This window comes from Cynara cardunculus (assembly GCF_001531365.2).
Source record: "Cynara cardunculus var. scolymus isolate 2C chromosome LG 2, CcrdV1, whole genome shotgun sequence".
In the NCBI taxonomy this organism is placed as follows: Eukaryota; Viridiplantae; Streptophyta; class Magnoliopsida; order Asterales; family Asteraceae; genus Cynara; species Cynara cardunculus.
The window spans coordinates 62,456,695-62,473,392 of NC_037529.1; the positions used below are offsets into that span (position 1 = coordinate 62,456,695).

The 16,698-nt window shown below is 39.1% G+C and overlaps 3 protein-coding genes and 1 pseudogene across 3 annotated transcripts in view; 2 read left to right on the forward strand and 2 right to left on the reverse strand.

The window, feature by feature from the left end:
* Window positions 1–742: 742 nt before the first annotated feature.
* LOC112504949 (protein SHORT HYPOCOTYL IN WHITE LIGHT 1) lies at window positions 743–5,370 on the reverse strand. Its single transcript, XM_025108906.1, has 4 exons — window positions 5,096–5,370; window positions 4,770–5,000; window positions 3,901–3,966; window positions 743–1,587 (listed from the first exon to the last, which is right to left on the reverse strand). The coding sequence occupies exons 1-4, from the start codon at window positions 5,270–5,272 to the stop codon at window positions 1,432–1,434; spliced, it is 630 nt and encodes a 209-aa protein (XP_024964674.1). The 5' UTR covers window positions 5,273–5,370; the 3' UTR covers window positions 743–1,431.
* Window positions 5,371–10,635: 5,265 nt separating this feature from the next.
* LOC112506264 lies at window positions 10,636–11,217 on the reverse strand (annotated as a pseudogene).
* Window positions 11,218–11,693: 476 nt separating this feature from the next.
* LOC112506265 lies at window positions 11,694–12,155 on the forward strand. The gene has a single exon (XM_025110278.1). It carries the CDS (start codon window positions 11,694–11,696, stop codon window positions 12,153–12,155), a length of 462 nt encoding a protein of 153 aa, XP_024966046.1.
* A 2,966-nt stretch (window positions 12,156–15,121) lies between these two features.
* The window catches only part of LOC112506266 (serine carboxypeptidase-like 19), a 24,099-nt gene continuing 22,522 nt past the window's right edge, over window positions 15,122–16,698 (forward strand). The window contains exon 1 of the mRNA XM_025110279.1: window positions 15,122–15,356. Coding sequence (XP_024966047.1) covers window positions 15,122–15,356 — 235 coding nt within the window. The remainder of the gene's footprint in view (window positions 15,357–16,698) is intronic.

Sequence of the window (16,698 nt, forward strand, 5' to 3'; positions counted from 1 at the left end):
CRTGAAATCCAAATAGAACACATAGAAAATCGAGAGAAATTCACCGTACCTTTGTTCTTGGATGCTGTGAAGAAATCGATGGAGATGGAGGTCTCCTTTGAAGAAATCGATGGAGATGGAGATTGATGGAGATGGAGATCGATGGAGATGGAGGTGGACTGTGAAGAAATCGATGGAGATGGAGGTCTCCTGTGAAGAAATCGATGGAGATGGAGATTGATGGAGATGGAGATCGATGGAGATGGAGGTGGACTGTGAAGAAATCGATGGAGATGGAGATCGATCGAGATGAAGGTCTCCTGTGAAGAGATCGATGGAGATGAAGGTCTCCTGTGAAGAAATCCATGAGATGGAGGTGGACTGTGAAGAAATCGGTCGAGATGGAGATCGATGGAGATGAAGGTCTCCTGTGAANATGAAGGTCTCCTGTGAAGAAATCCATGAGATGGAGGTGGACTGTGAAGAAATCGGTCGAGATGGAGATCGATGGAGATGAAGGTCTCCTGTGAAAGAAATCGATGGAGATGGGTATTAGGTTTGGGGTATATTTGTCAAATATGTCTTGTTCCACTTAGTTCCAGGGGGTGAGGGTGAACAGGCTTGTCCCACACGTGTTCCACTTAGAAACACACCAAACATGGGACAAGTCTGTCCTGTCCTGTCTTGTCCCACCCTGTTTCACGTACCAAACGCACCCTAAGGGGAGCATCCATACATGTATAAAATTAAAAGGTAGTGAGAGAGAAAAAAATGACATGTCAACGTCTTATTGAAAGAATATGAAGGGAATAGAAAAAAGGGATAACACTAGATTCTTGCCCAAAGGTAAGTAGGCATTTTGGAAAGCTCAAAAGATATAAAAATAAATGTATAATTTCAAGAGATATCATGCCATGTATCTGAACATCTACCTCTGAAAGATTATTCACTAATGAATGAGCAAGAGTTTTCCAGTTAATCTCAAGATAGCTCTCAGCATATTGCCACATCATGCTAACAAGCTCCTGAGTTATGAAGAAGGTCGAAAAAGAATCACCTCATTGTCGGTGAATGAAAGAACTCCATCCAACAGAAATGCTGCAAATTCTGCTATGTCTCATATCTACATGCACATTAAGCTCAAGCTGGAGACTGCATCAAGACCTCGTTTCCAGAAAAGTGAAGGCCTTGAGCAAGTACGTTTACGGAAATAGACACTCGTTTTTGCAATCATATGAGGTCAATCAAGCAAAATCTAAACTGAACAGGGGTGAATTCGTATTTTCATTTTCTTCCCAAGAGAAGATGGTCTTTCTGATTGTATGTGTATATATATATATATATACCATCACCATCAAGAACCAGGAAGATGTTAAATTATGCTATTTGGGGATCAACTTTGGGTTAATCACATAATCATGGATTTGGGAAATTGCTGTATAATTATTGTATTCAAGCTGCAGGCCGAGTTCCTGTCCATGCCTGATTCTCATCGTCAAAATCATCTGTCCTACGGTAACGACCTTCTTGAAAATACGATATTCCAGTCCATACCCCGCGAACAAGTAAGATGCTTACAAAAACTACACTGCCAAGAGTACAAACCACCTGCCGAAAATGGGACAAAATGAAAACAATGAGCATGATATTCTTAAAATGTGCTAACCAAATAATGTGATTAATAAAGGCCCTTTTAAGAATTGTTCATAATAAAGGCCCTTCTAAGAATTGTTCATGAGCAGGTAGAACGAGATGACCTAATAAGATTACTACAGGTATCAACTTGATATGTGTTCATCGAACTTTCTAGTACCGCTGACTTTAGATTTATGACCAATGAATTGATGGGTATGTCTCATTTCATGTTTTTCTTGCAGCAGTGACAATAAAAAGGTCACATCAAGAGATATTAGAGTTAAACCATAACAGAACTTCTAATTTTTTTCAGTTCTTAAATATGATGGCATGTAAAACTTCTATGCCTACTGGAATTAACAAAAATAATGGGTTTCTTTAATTTCATATTACTGTTAAAGAGACTTCTTTTTTAGTAATTATCATTATCTATAGCATTGCTATAGCATTTCTATAGCATTGCTATTAAACGAGAATGGGTCAAAATTAAAGAACATAGGAACGGCCAAATCACATGTGATTTTGCACCGACAAAATGAAAGCACATGTGATTACAGAACATGGACAACACATGGGTGCACGGGCAATTTTCGACGACCTAGGTTGTGGCCAAGGTCGCATGTAATCACATGTGATTTTACACGTGGGTTGTAAACTTACATGTGATTTAACCATTCTTGCGTTTCCTTATTTGATCACTTTTCTCGTTTGAACCTGACTCTTGCTATATAGTGGTAATAGAGGTAGAGACATGTACAATTTTGCAATTCTTAAGGACATCAGAAAATAGTACATGACAATCAACGTATTACTACACAAAACCGTCTGCTACAATTTGCTGAAAACTGGAATTAGAGTTATGAACCAAGTCAATGTATTAGATAAACTTGATGACCGTGGTCAAATATATAGAAGATATATAGAAGTGGCATTACAATAATACGATTGATAAGGATGTACAAACCTGAGCAAAGGTTCCTCAATTATTAGCTAAAATCTGATTAGAAATTTCAGCTTAAAAAGAAACATGTGTTTTAAAGAGAGACTGCATATTTTTGGGTAGTCATATGATGTTTCAGAGTTGTAAGTTATGAATCAAAATGTGCCTGTTATAAATTCTCTCTAGGACTAGGAAATGGGGAAGGGACTTCAAATTATATTCCAACCTTCACGACAGTCGACAGGTCGCATATCATTCAAACAAAGCCTGTTACTATTCTTGAACAAATCAGATGTCAAACTGTACCAAAAAAGTAAACAAACAAATAATTCCAATAATACAGGAAAAAGTCTGATTTCAGTTACATGCATATCATGATTATGTCTTGAAATTGCTATCATAATGGAGATGTTTAAGTTCCAAGCAGCCAAAGGAACTCCAAGATGTAAAAGTCCAAAACATTGAGCATTATTTTTACTAGCTCGTTGATCACAATCTCCAATGACTCATGACATATCAACTCGACAGTTGAGTGAGTAAAAGCATGAGGCAAATGTGACATGTACTAGGTAATAATGCAGGCATGCTGAATAAGAATCCAAGGCTCACCAACTGAAATGCGAAAGTGTTGCTAAATGAACCCCCTTTGAGTCAGTTCGTGGTCAAATCGTGCATCACAAATGCAAAATGAAATAGTTTAAAGTTGACGTTTGTGATGTGAAATTGGTGGGGGAGGGAGGGATTATTTAGCAAAAGGATGGTTCCTTTAAAATAACCCAATGTAAAAACATCTTAAGGATTTCCTGAATCTTCATAGAGAAAAGCAAATAATCTACGTAGCCTTTATTAGTCAGGGCCTCACATCATGCATTATGGCTAACAAGAACTTTGCTTCATATTCCCCTCAACTATCACACTCTTTCTTGCAGATCAGCAACACCTCAACGTTTCCATTCAACATGAACAGGGCATTTAACACAGAAAAACCAAGCTTGATTCTTATCAACAATTTCAGCCAAATAGATTTCCCAATTCATATTTGACATACCTTTCAGGTAGTTTCAACATCTTACCTCCAAAAATAAAAGATAAGGACAATAGGAGAAGTATTAACAAGTAACTTGTCTAACAAAAACAGGTCAAACATGCTCTCTAACAGACCAGTCAAGCAAAGAGTTCTAGAAAATGGATATCCGATTTATGTCAGATAAAATAAACAAAAATGATCTAATATTTACCTTATAGACTGAAAAAGGACTACATTTTCGAGCAACATAATACTAGACAAATTTTATTGCCATGAATAACTTTCATGAGGATGCATCTAGATAATTCGAAAATATTACCTCAAGGAACGCCTTTAGAATCCAAAAAAATGCCAGAATTATAACTCCATTAACAGAGAATCCCACCTATATAACACATTGAGCATATAATAAGTTAGCAAGACAAACCAAGAGCTAACAATCAGAAAGTAAGAAAGCAAGATCCCAAGCTACCACATGAAAGTTTATATACCTAATTTTCAGTAAATATGCAACTTAAATGATTTAAAATGAGTGCTTAACAAAGTAAAATTGACATTCAATACATGAAATCACATAGCATATATCAAAAGGATCAAAAGGTAACAACCAAAAGAGAGAGAGAACAAAACAAACTTACTTTCACAAATACTCGAAATTCTTCGTGCTGACTAACTTTACACTCTCAGACTTATTGAACTAATAGCCACAAATTAATAGCAGAACACTTCCGTATGCCATAACTATTTCACACACACAATACCATGACTTGAAGTTCAAATTATATCAATCGGGTTGCTATATGCACCCCCTATTTATGTCTGAATCAACATATAGCAAATGGGTAATCAATCAATGTCACTAGCATGATAACACACCTCACATTAACTTCTGTATGTTCGTACAGGCAACTAATAAGACATCTACAGGGTAACTATTAGTTATATTGTCTAAAGTTCGTTTGTAAATAATAGTTCTTGGAGATGCTTCATTTTAGGAAACATATTTATAGGTTTGAGTATGTTTTGGATCTCAATTCGGTGACTAGGAGTGGGAATAATCAGATTGAAATGTGAATTGACTGAGCTCTAATCCCAAGTCCATTTCCAACACTCAGAATTCAATTGCAAAAACCACCAAAAACCTAGAAAATGGATCGAAATAATAAATTGACAAATGCATAGTAATACCAATTTGGTGGGGATGTTGGTAGGCAGAACGGATCGGACGGCCTTGCGAGCTCGTCTAGATATCTTCTTAAACACGTTTTCAACAAACCTAATTAGAAGATCCAAGCTCCTGTCGTCTTCCTCCTCCTCCTCATCCTCTTCGTCGTCGTCTTCATCGTAATCTCCGGAAAAAGTCATATCATTACGATTCCGGCTCCAATTCCGAGGATCCACCACCGGATTCTCACCTTCCTGATCCATCAATCATAAAATTCAAGAGTTTTGCATAAGACCAAGTAAAACAATACATATAAACGCAGATGGATGATCTGTCATCTAGAATTTACCTGAGAAAAGTTGGGAGAACGGCGGGATGCTTGGAGACGAAAACCAGGAGTTCGAAGTTGAAACGGGCGGACAAAGGTAATGGAAGAGAGCGAAGGAGATTGCAGTTGCTGTGGTCTGAAAATGGATAAAGACTGTGGTGATGACGAGGGTGATATAGTGGCAGAAGATGCCGCCATGGCTAAGTACTTCTGTCTCAGGGAGAAATCGCTAATGTACTTCTTGATTCTGACTACCGTTTTTGCCGTTGGACTGATTGAAAACTCTGATGGGCAGACATGCGGTTGTGACTCTTGCACATCGTCTCGGTATATATACTTCCTCCCGTGCCCCCGAATTGGAAAAGAGTGAATTACATTTTTGGTACCTCATCAATAGCTGCTTTTTAGTTTTCGTCCCTCCGAAACATAAAGTACATTTCTGGTCCAAACACCGTGTTTTTTAGCCCAAATTTTTCCCTTCCATAGACGTCCTGAAAATTGTTGCCGTTAGGCATGACATGTGTCCCTCACGTGAGGGGCATTTTGGTCTTTTTACCCATCTTCTTCTCCCACTTCCTTCCTCATCAAGAACACCATGCACGACCACCCTCATCAAGAACACCACCCAATTAAACACAGAAGTAATAACAAAATCAAATCTTTAAAATCAGAACCCCAAATCAAATCCTTTAAATCAATAACAAAATCAAAACCTTAACTTAATAGCACTTTAAAATTTAGTTGCCTCTCCACCTTGTTGAAACCCTAACCCATCACTTAGCAGCCCCTCCCTCGTTCTTCATGATCTTCAATTCTGTACATGTTGAAACCCTAACACATTCCCTAGTAGGCCTTTCCCCTTCTTCAAGATCTGCACATGTTGAACGCTAGCCCATTCCTTCAGTCGCACTAGTTTTCTCACCACCATCGTACACCATGCCTCTCCCGTTCTCCATTGATCTACATTCACACCATATTTCATGTCGAGAGGGTAGGAGTTCCATTGATCTATACAAGCGCACCAGATTTCATGTCGAGAATGGTAGGTGTTCCGTTGATCTACAGTCACACCACGGCTCTCCCTATGTTGAGCTTCCCTACGAACTCAATGGTTTAAATTTCGAACATTCACTTGAAGAACACTTAAACGAATGAACAACAGACGAAGATTGAACTATTTAGATTTAGGGTTTGATTTTGAAATGATTCAGTCCAGTTCAGATGCCTTGAGAAATCTAGGGGCTTTGATTTATGAGGGTTTCTTGTTTTAATTTGGACTTTAGATGTAAATTTACGTTTTTTTCTCATGAATTTGATTTGTATGAATGGGAGTTGGCTCCGGATTCTTGGTTATGTTCCTCAAATGGGTTTTGTACTTTGTTTTTCATTCATGTAAAATCTTTATAAGATTAATGTTCTTGTTGTTGGTGGTTTTTTTTTGTGGTATTGATCTTGTTTTTTTACTTTGCATTTGTGTTCGATGGTGGTCGGAAATGTGGATGACGATGGTGGAAGGCGGTGGTGGTAGATGACGATGGTTGTGGATGGCAGTTGTGGTGAATAGTGGTGATGTGTCATGGTGATAACGACAATGGTGTGCAATGGTGGTGAATGACAATGGTTATGTTCTTAGTTGAGGATGAAGAAGATGGGAGGAAGAAGCATAAAATGAACAAATTGCCCTTCACGTGAGGAGCACATGACCAATTTAACGGACCCCAACTAATGGTATTAAGCTGAAAGGACAAGTTTCAGCTTGAAAACACAATTTTTTGACCAAAAATGTATTTTATATTTTGAAGGGAGGAAAACCAAGAAGCAACTATTCACGAAGGACCAAAAATGTAATTCACTCTAAAAAAGAGTAAATTACGATTTTTGTCCCTAATTTCAATTTCCATTTGAACCATTCCTATGGTTATAAATTGCGATAGTATGTCTTTATGATTTGTAATTTATTGTTATTTTCGCGTCTGATCTAATTTATACCTTTAATATAAAGAACTAAAACAACAAAAAATTGCTAACCACATGAACTGAAATAAGAATAAATTGTAAAAACGAAAATAATAATGAATTACAAACCATAAGAATGAAAATCATAATTTTTAAACCACAGAAACGGAAATAGAAAATTTCAACTAACCATAGGGACAAAAAACATAATTACTCTAAGGTGGTGTTTGGTTCGCAAAATGTTTTTGGATGAAATGAAATTTTTAAATGAATTTGACTTAAAGGAATCGAAATGAAATGTTGTCAGGTTTGACCACCTGTTTGGTTGACATATATTGGAATGGAATCTGTTGAAGAATTGGAATCTGTCTGTTTGGTTCACATAATGTAGTTTTGAAATTAGAATGAAATATCGGTAAATGACCAAAATGCCTTTTTTTGAAAATTTTAATTTTTTAAAAACTAGAAATACTTTAATAAAATAATTATTTAATGTGTAAACAATATAAAATACACAACACAAATATAACTATAAACCAAACGACATTACTAAATCAATATTAATTTGTCTCATGATAGCTAATTCTGTATCATGTAAAATAGCTAGTTCGGTGGTGGTCTACAGTGGTTCAGATCGGTGGTGGTCTATAGTGGCTCGGATCTGCGTGGTCGACCGTGGTTCAGACCGATGGTGGTAGGTGGTGGTCAGATCGACGGTGGTCGGGGGTGGTTCAGATGGCGGTGGTCAACGGGGGTCAGATGACGGTGGTCGGCGGTGGTCGAAGGTGGTTTAGATGGCGATGGTTAGTGGTGGTTCTGATGGGATTGGTCGACGGCAGCGGTGGTCGGTCATGGTTTAGATCGGTGGTGGTTGATGGTGGTTTAGATGACGGTTGTCCATGATGGTTCAGATGGCAGTGGTCTACGATGGTTCAAATGGCGGTGGTTTAGATCGGTGGTGGTTGGCGGTGGTTTAGATGGTGGAGATGTGTAGTGGTTCGGATGGCGGTGGTCGACGATGTTCAGATCGGTGGTGGTCGAAGGTGGTTTAGATCGGTCGTGGTCCATGGTGGTTCAAGTTGATGGTGGTCTGCGGGTGGTTCAGATGGCAGTGGTTGGAGGTGGTTCATATTGGCGGTGGTCGCCATGGTTCAGGTTGGTGGTTGTTTAGATTGGTGGTGATCGGCGGTTAGTGGTTTAGATCTGCGATGGCCGCCAATGTTTCAGATTGGTGATGATCGATAGTGGTTTTTCAGATTGGTGGCGATCAGCGGTGACAGGCGGTATTCGCTTATGGTCGGTGGTGGTCGGCGGTGGTTCAAATGACAATGGTCGGAATGGTTCAGATGACAATGATTGACGGTGATTCAAATCGATGGTTGTCGAAGGTGATTGACGACGGTCATATTGGGTTTTATGAGATTAGGGTATATTAGGTTAATGACATATTTGGTAGTCACAAAAATAGAAAATTTCATTCCATCAAAATACCATGTAGTTGTTGAAGAACATTAAATTTCTTTATTTATGGAATTTGTAGGATTTGAAAGATTCCCTTTATGAAAAAGAATGAACCAAACGGGAGAATGAAATTTGGTCAATGAAATTCAACATTTCAATTTAATCAGATTCCTTCAGAGTTTGCGAACCAAACACCCCCTAAGGGTGTGTTTGTTTATCATTTAATGGTTCCACTAAAAAGGCAAGTCTGAATCTGAATCGGTGAAACGCTAGGAGTGTTTGGCAAAAAAATATAAAGCATCTTAACAGTTCTTAAAATCCCTGAATCGTTCATCTTCTTGGGCTTGCCCTAATTGTTTAGCGGACGCCATTTACACTATTACCCTTTACTTCTCGCATCTACTACTCATGTCTCTTTTGATCATTCATGTCTTGCTATTCTCCATCATTATCGTTGCCTTGTTTCATGCCTCCAATATGGTATTTCGGTTATTCTTCTGTTGAATTTTTTATCCTCAATTTTATGTTGTCTACTATAATGCTTTTGCAATTTTGCTTCTCCTTTGCTCAATTAAATGCTTTTTCTAAGTTGCTTTTCCAGTTTAAGAAACTTTTAATTTTACCTTAGTTGATGGAAACAAAGAGACCGATACAAGAAATTGTAGGAAAAATCGTGAAACCAGAGAAAACAGTGAGTGAAGAACGTGAATAAAATCTGAGAACACGTGAGAACTCATGTTTCTTAAGTTTTATTTCATCCCAAGTTTCTTTGGATATCATGAAATTAAGTTGAAGAAAATCTCAAAAGTGTACCCATTTTGGCAAAAATGGTGACATTATAAACCAGGAATATCATAACTCATCTTATATTAAATAATAAAATGGAAAAAACATTCAAAACCATAATAAAATGTTTAACGATCTCGAATATAAGAAATATGGTCTTGAACATTTCGTGAAGATGTAACACTCGGAAGTGGTTGGGCGAGTACAATTGGCCTCACCATTTGACACAACTCAACCACTTCATCCTTCATAAAAAAGAGCTCAGATTTGATTGAAGCAAGCTCAGACTCCATCAAGACAAGTCTCATAGACTTCCCATTGTGGCTCAATTGACCAGACGAGTCGGTGCTATGTTGCGAACTCATAGAGTTACTCCTAGTGCTCGACACCCTAAACCATCCCCGAATATATGCTAGTCTATTAAAGCGTGCTTATGTCAAGATTCATGAAGGTATGGCTACAAAAAAGCCAAATGATTAACCACACGGGTGGTGCCTGATTGGTTTGAGCTTGACTCCAAGGCCAAAAGTGTCTGGAGGTCACTGGTTCAAATCCAAGAAGGAATAAAAATCCCCTTGTGGCCACAGAGGTTTAAATGTCCGGCATCTCGACGATCCACGTCCGGATACTGCGTTTTCTTGCAGGATCATTTGAAGATCCATTAAAACATAATTGCCTCGAAAAAGGACAAAAAGAAACATAGGATAGATGCACACTCAATGCTGATATTTGCAGTTAGTACCATAGTGGCACCTTCCTTGTGGATAGTATCTACACAGCTGCTGCGGCTGTCCTTGATGGTGATGATCCCTTGGTAAACGACCTTGTTGGGAAGTATGGCTTTATGGTAAATTTTGCACCTCCCTTGGTAAATAGCCTTGACGGGAACTATGGCTTTGTGGTAAATTCTGCACCTCCCTTGGTAACTGGCCTTGTTGGAAACTATGGCTTTGTGGTAAATTCTGCACCTCCCTTGGTAAATGGCCTTGTTGGGAAGTATGGGTTTGTGGTAAATTCTGAAATGGTCTTGAAGGATATAATCGACATTTTTGTTCAGCCTGAAAGGTATTTCTAGAAGAAGCATTTAGCTCCCATCCAACCGCACTCCTTAACATGTTAGAGTTGATGTTTTCTTTATATGAACCTTCGTGAGGATAATGAATCATGCTCATCAATGGTTGGTGACTTAAAACCTCTGTATATGGTACACCTCCGTGTGGATGTGTATTTGATGGGGCAGGCCAATTTCTAGTTTCATGTTGAATTGAAGCGTTTTGCAAGTCCGGCTTTGTGGGGTTCTTGGCTTTAATCATAGGGCGGGTAGGAGATGTTATTCTTTTCTTCACTTGATTTTCATTCTAAATGTTCCCTTTTGATGTCCTTTCCCTAAGTGCCTTCTTTATTTCCTTCTCCTGAAGGCATGCTGCCCTATAACTCCGGGCAGCGTTGCCTCTAAAATGTTTCTCCGACAAAATTTTATGTCTTTCACTTTCGTTTTCCCATCTCTGTCTCATTGTCTTTAATCTGTAAAGGTTTCTGCCTTTGGTGAGTAGGGATGAAGGGGAAGGAGTGGTTTCACCCCTTTGCTTCATAAAACCTCAATCGTAAATGTATGTTGCTGTTTAACAGCACCATAGCTTTCTTTCACTATCCAACCAACTATCACACTCGTGCCACAAGGAGGACCAGTAGCACTCCTTGATGCAATGCTAAACATTTCATACACATTTTGTTCGAACATAACAACATCTCCTGTGCATGAATCCCCTTTACAATTCATAACAAAACTCCAAGCAGGGTGTTTATGTTCTCCTTCACCATTCATAATACTAATGTGTTCCTTAATGCGATGAATGAGGATATCTTTTTTTGCTTGTTAATCTCAACCCATGTTTCCTTAGATAGAACTTACATTGTTCCACTTTCAGTTTCTCCACCATGTCATCTTCAATGATCTTTTGAATAATCTCTAAACATTTCTGATCACTTGCATCAGACTTAGGTGCAACAATCTCTACACAATCAACATTCTGATTCTAATTCTCATCGTCATTCACTTCCACCGGAATACAAATTTTGGATTTCTTCTTGATGGAGAGATTAGAGAATCTTGATTGAGTGTCTTCAAAAATGCAGATCACATTGTATCTTTATAATGAATTGTTATTAGGCTTTGTTTATTAGCCCGTATAATGTTTGGCCCGTCGCCCATCTGTTGTATATTTAAATGATTGTATATTGTTTAATCAAGAGAGGAAATCATTTTCCCTAATCTCTAATATGGTATCAGAGCAAAATTAGGATCCCTTCCTAATTCCTCTCAACCTCCTCCCTTTCTCTCTTTCGGTGATCTAGGGCCGGCCACGCCTTTCATTGCCGCCTTCTCCTCCTCAACCGTTCTTGCCTTCCTTCAAACATGTCCGACAATCAAACTCCCCCAAACAAGGTTTTCAGTATAACGAACATCAAAACCTACATTCCTCTTATTCTTGAACTCAAACGTCTCAATTATGATGCGTGGAGAGAACTTTTCTCCACCCATTGTATTGCCTTTGACGTCATCAATCACATCTACGACTCTACTCCTAAACCCACAGACGCAGAATGGAAAAAGGTGGATTCAATCGTAAAACTTTGGATTTACGGATATATCTCGCAATCCCTTCTCCAAATGGTGTTAAAGAAAGACTCGACCGCGCTTCATGTATGGAACAATCTCGAGACTCTCTTCCGTGACATCAAAGACGCCAAATCCATGCAAATCGATAGCGAGCTACGCAAAATTGTGATGGGCGATCTCTCCGTCACCGCCTATTACACCAAAATCAAGGGACTTGCTGACCTTCTTGCGAATCTCGATCCGGACAACACCTTGTGATCTACACAATCAACGGACTTTCCTCGAAGTTCGATTCGATGGCCAATATCATAAGGTACCGTTCTCTTCTTCCAACCTTTTTTGAAGCTCGTTCCATTCTTCTTTCAGAAGAACAAAGAATGGCTCAAATATGCCCAACACCGGTTATGCCTCACACCGACCATTCCTCATCGTCCATCGTCCTCCACATGAACAATAACGGAGGAAATTGTGGGAATGGCCTCCGGAATGACCGCCATTAGCAGCAAGGTCGCCGCCGACAGCCGCCGAATCAGTCACGCTATGGTTGGGTGTATATCCCGCCACCGCCGCCAAGTCAGTCGAACCAACCCCGCCAACAACAGCTGCCACACGCCTACTGGCAGCAACCAACTGCTGGGCTGCTCGTTCGTCGCCCACTACCCCGTCGCCACAACCGGCCGCTCAACCATGGCCAGCGCCACCACCATACAGCCCAACGGTCCACTTTTCTGCTGCTACAGACAGCAGCCAATCGACTGCTGCCGCCACTCCTCGGTAGACTTGGGCCCCACCAGATCAAGCTACGTCTCTCCCAGAGTTGTTCAACTCGATGTCTCTAAACGACTCGGGATTCACAGATTGGTACAAAGACACCGGGGCAACCGACCACGTCCACGCAAACTCAGGTATTCTAAAATATGTTCTTGAAACTCATGATACTCGTTCTATCCTTGTCAGTAATGGATCTAAAATGACTGTAATGCACACCGGACATGCCCTTTTTCCCATTACAAACTCGTACCGTCCTTTGCATCGTAGACATATCCTCATATCACCCAATATTATCAAAAATCTCATATATGTCCGTCAATTTACTCATCAAAATAAAACTTCTATTGAGTTTGACAGTTTTGGTTTTACTATTAAGGACTACAAGACCCGGCGCCCTTTAATCCGATGTGATAGCGACAGTACCCTCTACCCGGTCAACCCCTCCAACCCTCAAGTGCTTCTCTCGACAACTCACTCCACATGGCATCAACGGCTCGGTCACCCCAATGATCAAGTCTTGAAGTCATTAATTTCCAAATTTTTTATTTCTTGTTATAGTGATAAAACTAGTGTTATTTGCAATTCTTGTCAACTTGGAAAACATGTTAAGCTTCCATTTTTCGTTTCTAATTCCGTTGTTTCTCATGCTTTTGAAATAATTCACTCTGATGTTTGGACGTCACCCATCTCTAGCATTAGTGGATTGCGTTACTATGTTATTTTATTAGATCACTTTGGAGAAGAAACACTTTTATTTATACCCAGTGCATTAAATGAACATTTAATGCAATATGGTAATGTTAGAGTGCGTGTCAAGCCTTAAGAGGAAGGCTTGTCCTTTGCTACAGTGAATAGTATAAAAACACTATTCATGAGCAAACATCCTTACCTAAAGTTGGTGGATAATAGAGTCGACTAGTCGGCTCCGTACTGTACCAACTTTCATAAGGGTATGGGTTTTATCCTTTGTGTGTATAAGGACAAGACAACAATCATGCTAAGCAAACTTCCTTTGATCGCTGAATGCTGGAATGAACTGAAGGTCTCTTCATCATTCGCTGAAGCTTGAGCAGTCTTCACACATATATAGACGGGCTTGTAATAACTGAGTACTGCTTCAGATCACGTACTCGCCAGTCTCTAATCTTCAGTGTCAGTCTTCGATTTTTGGTGAAGGTTCTTTGGAGTGAATGTTGTCTTCTTGAAGTATTGTTGTCTCTGATAGATTTACAATGCAAGTTCTTCAACGATCACTGAACATACTCAGTGAAGGTMGCTGGAACTGAAAAGACAGAAACATAAATACAACGTATAAGTGAAAAAGGATTATCATCAAATCACTGAGAGAGAGAATCAACAGATAGACTGTGATGAAACATTTAGTCCGGTTGTAAAACCGGCCACCATTCATACTGTCCTCAGTATTGCGGTCTCTCAGCATTGGCCGATCCATCAGCTAGATGTGAAGAATGCGTTTCTTCACGGTCACCTTCAGGAGACTGTATACATGCATCAGCCACCGGGCTTTTGAGATCCACACTTCCCGGATCACCTGTTCCATCTTCAACGCTCTCTGTATGGCCTTAAACAGGCCCCACATGCGTGGTACCATCGGTTTGCTCAGTATGCCCTTCGGCTCGGGTTTCAGCATAGTCACACTGATACGCCACGGTTTATATACCACTCTTCTCAGGCCACTGTGTATCTTCTTCTATATGTTGACGATATCATTTTGACGGCCTCATCCACAGAGTTTCTTCACCAGATCACACCCTACTTGGTCGTGAGTTCGCTATGACGGATCTCGGGGCACTCAATTTTTTTTTGGGAATTTCTGCTTTGCGATCATCTACAATTCTATTTCTATCTCAACATCAGTATGCCTCTCAAATCCTTGAACGAACAAACATGGTTAACTGTAATCCGGCTCGCACACCAACTGAAATGGGTCATAAGCTTAACGTTGATGGCCCACCCGTTCGTGACCCCACCCTGTACTGCAGTCTTGCCGGAGCTCTTCAGTATCTCACCTTCACACGCCCGGATATAGCGTTCGCCGTTCAGCAAATCTGCCTCTATATGCATGATCCTCGAGAGCCACATTTTCATGCTTTCAAACGCATACTTCGATACATTCGAGGCACTCTAAACCATGGCCTTCAGATTCATTTATCACCCTCATCCGAACTTACTGCTTACTCGATGCAGATTAGGGGGGATGTCCGACATCTCGACGATCCACGTCCAGATATTGCATTTGCTTGGGAGATAATCTTGTGTCTTAGTCATCCAAACGTCAAGGTGTTATCTCCCGTTCTAGTGCTGAAGCCGAATATCGTGGAGTCGCGAACACCGTCGCTGAAACAAGTTGGATTCGTAACTTACTTCGCGAGCTCCACCGACCGCCCACGAAAGCCATAATCGTCTACTGTGATAATGTTAGTGCGGTATACATGTCGTCCAATCCGGTTCAACACCAACACACAAAGCATATAGAGATTGATATTCACTTTGTTCGTGACAAAGTTGCCATTGGTCATGTCCGGGTCCTCCATGTCCTCTCGAGCTCTCAGTACGCAGACATCTTCATGAAGGGGCTATCTCATTCTCTATTTTCGGATTTCAAATCCAGTTTGAACGTTTGCAATTCGGACGTTCCAACTGCGGGGGATGTTAGCAGATCACATTGTATCTTTATAATGAATTGTTATTAGGCTTAATTTATTAGCCTGTATAGCGTTTGGCCCGTGGCCCATCTGTTGTATATTTAAATGATTGTATATAGTTTAATCAAAAGAGGAAATCATTTTTCCTTATCTATAATACAAATCATATGGAGGTTCCAAAATATGATTGGACCAATGATCAACCAAACAAATCGAAATCAAAATGTAGGAAAATGCGAATCAAATAACCTCACCATTGCTAAGGGATGTTATTGTTTAAGCCCTAACTCGAAGATATGAAGACGAATTGAACTCGAGTTCGACAACAAAGACCACCAGCTGGAATCAAAATTGAAGATCGAAATGAAAGAGAAATCGTGGAACTGTGGAACCCTAATTTGGATAGAAATCGTGAAATTATCGAAAAGAAATTGTGGAATTGTAGAACCTGAATTCGAAGAGAAATCATGAAATCGCATAACACTCCGTTGATTTCTTGTAATAATTTATTATATAATTTTTATTTATTAAAAGAAGGGTACGCTTTAAAAAGTTATAAAAGTGTAATTGAAAATTTTATTAATTTAAAAATAAAAATAAAAATCATTTATTTCTTAGAGACGTTTTGAAAACATCGGTAAAGCTTCTGACTCGATTTTCATAAAAAGCGTCTCTTAAAGCTTTAGAGATAGTTTCTGTAACGGATAATTTGATTTCAAATCCTTCTTTTAAAAATCATCTTACATTCAATTACTCTTATCACTTTTGTCATGTAGTCTTGCTTCTCTAAAAATCACCTTTAGATACGCTTCCAAATTAATCCTTCTCTAAAAACCTTGTTCGTTGTAGTGTTTGTAAGACACTTTTAAACGTTTAACAAGTTCTTTTAGATCGTTCTAAAATAAAGTATCTTATTAGTTATTTTATAAACCCATCTTTTTATAGGACATGAGTATTCACATAACACTTTTTCAAATAGTTAAATAAGATGTTTTTTTATTAACCTGGATATTCAACCCGCTATACGAGCCGACTAATCCCATGACGACCACCTACTTTTTGGTTTGGTTTTACAAGGTTAAGTCCTATAAATATCTTTTTAGGATGGATATAAGTCTTAGATGTCCTATAAAATCAATTTTGTTATAGTGATCGTCTCAAATGGCTTATAAAGTTTGTGTAAATAAGTAGGTTTGCAAATGAAACCACCTCTATAAATAAAAGAACTTTGATCGTGTATAAACTTAAAGGAATTTATTTGATTTTGACGTGCTTAATGAAATGTAATCTGACATTACAATAAGATTGATTTTATAGGATGCATAAAATATCTAAATATTTATTTAAATGTTGTATGTTTAATA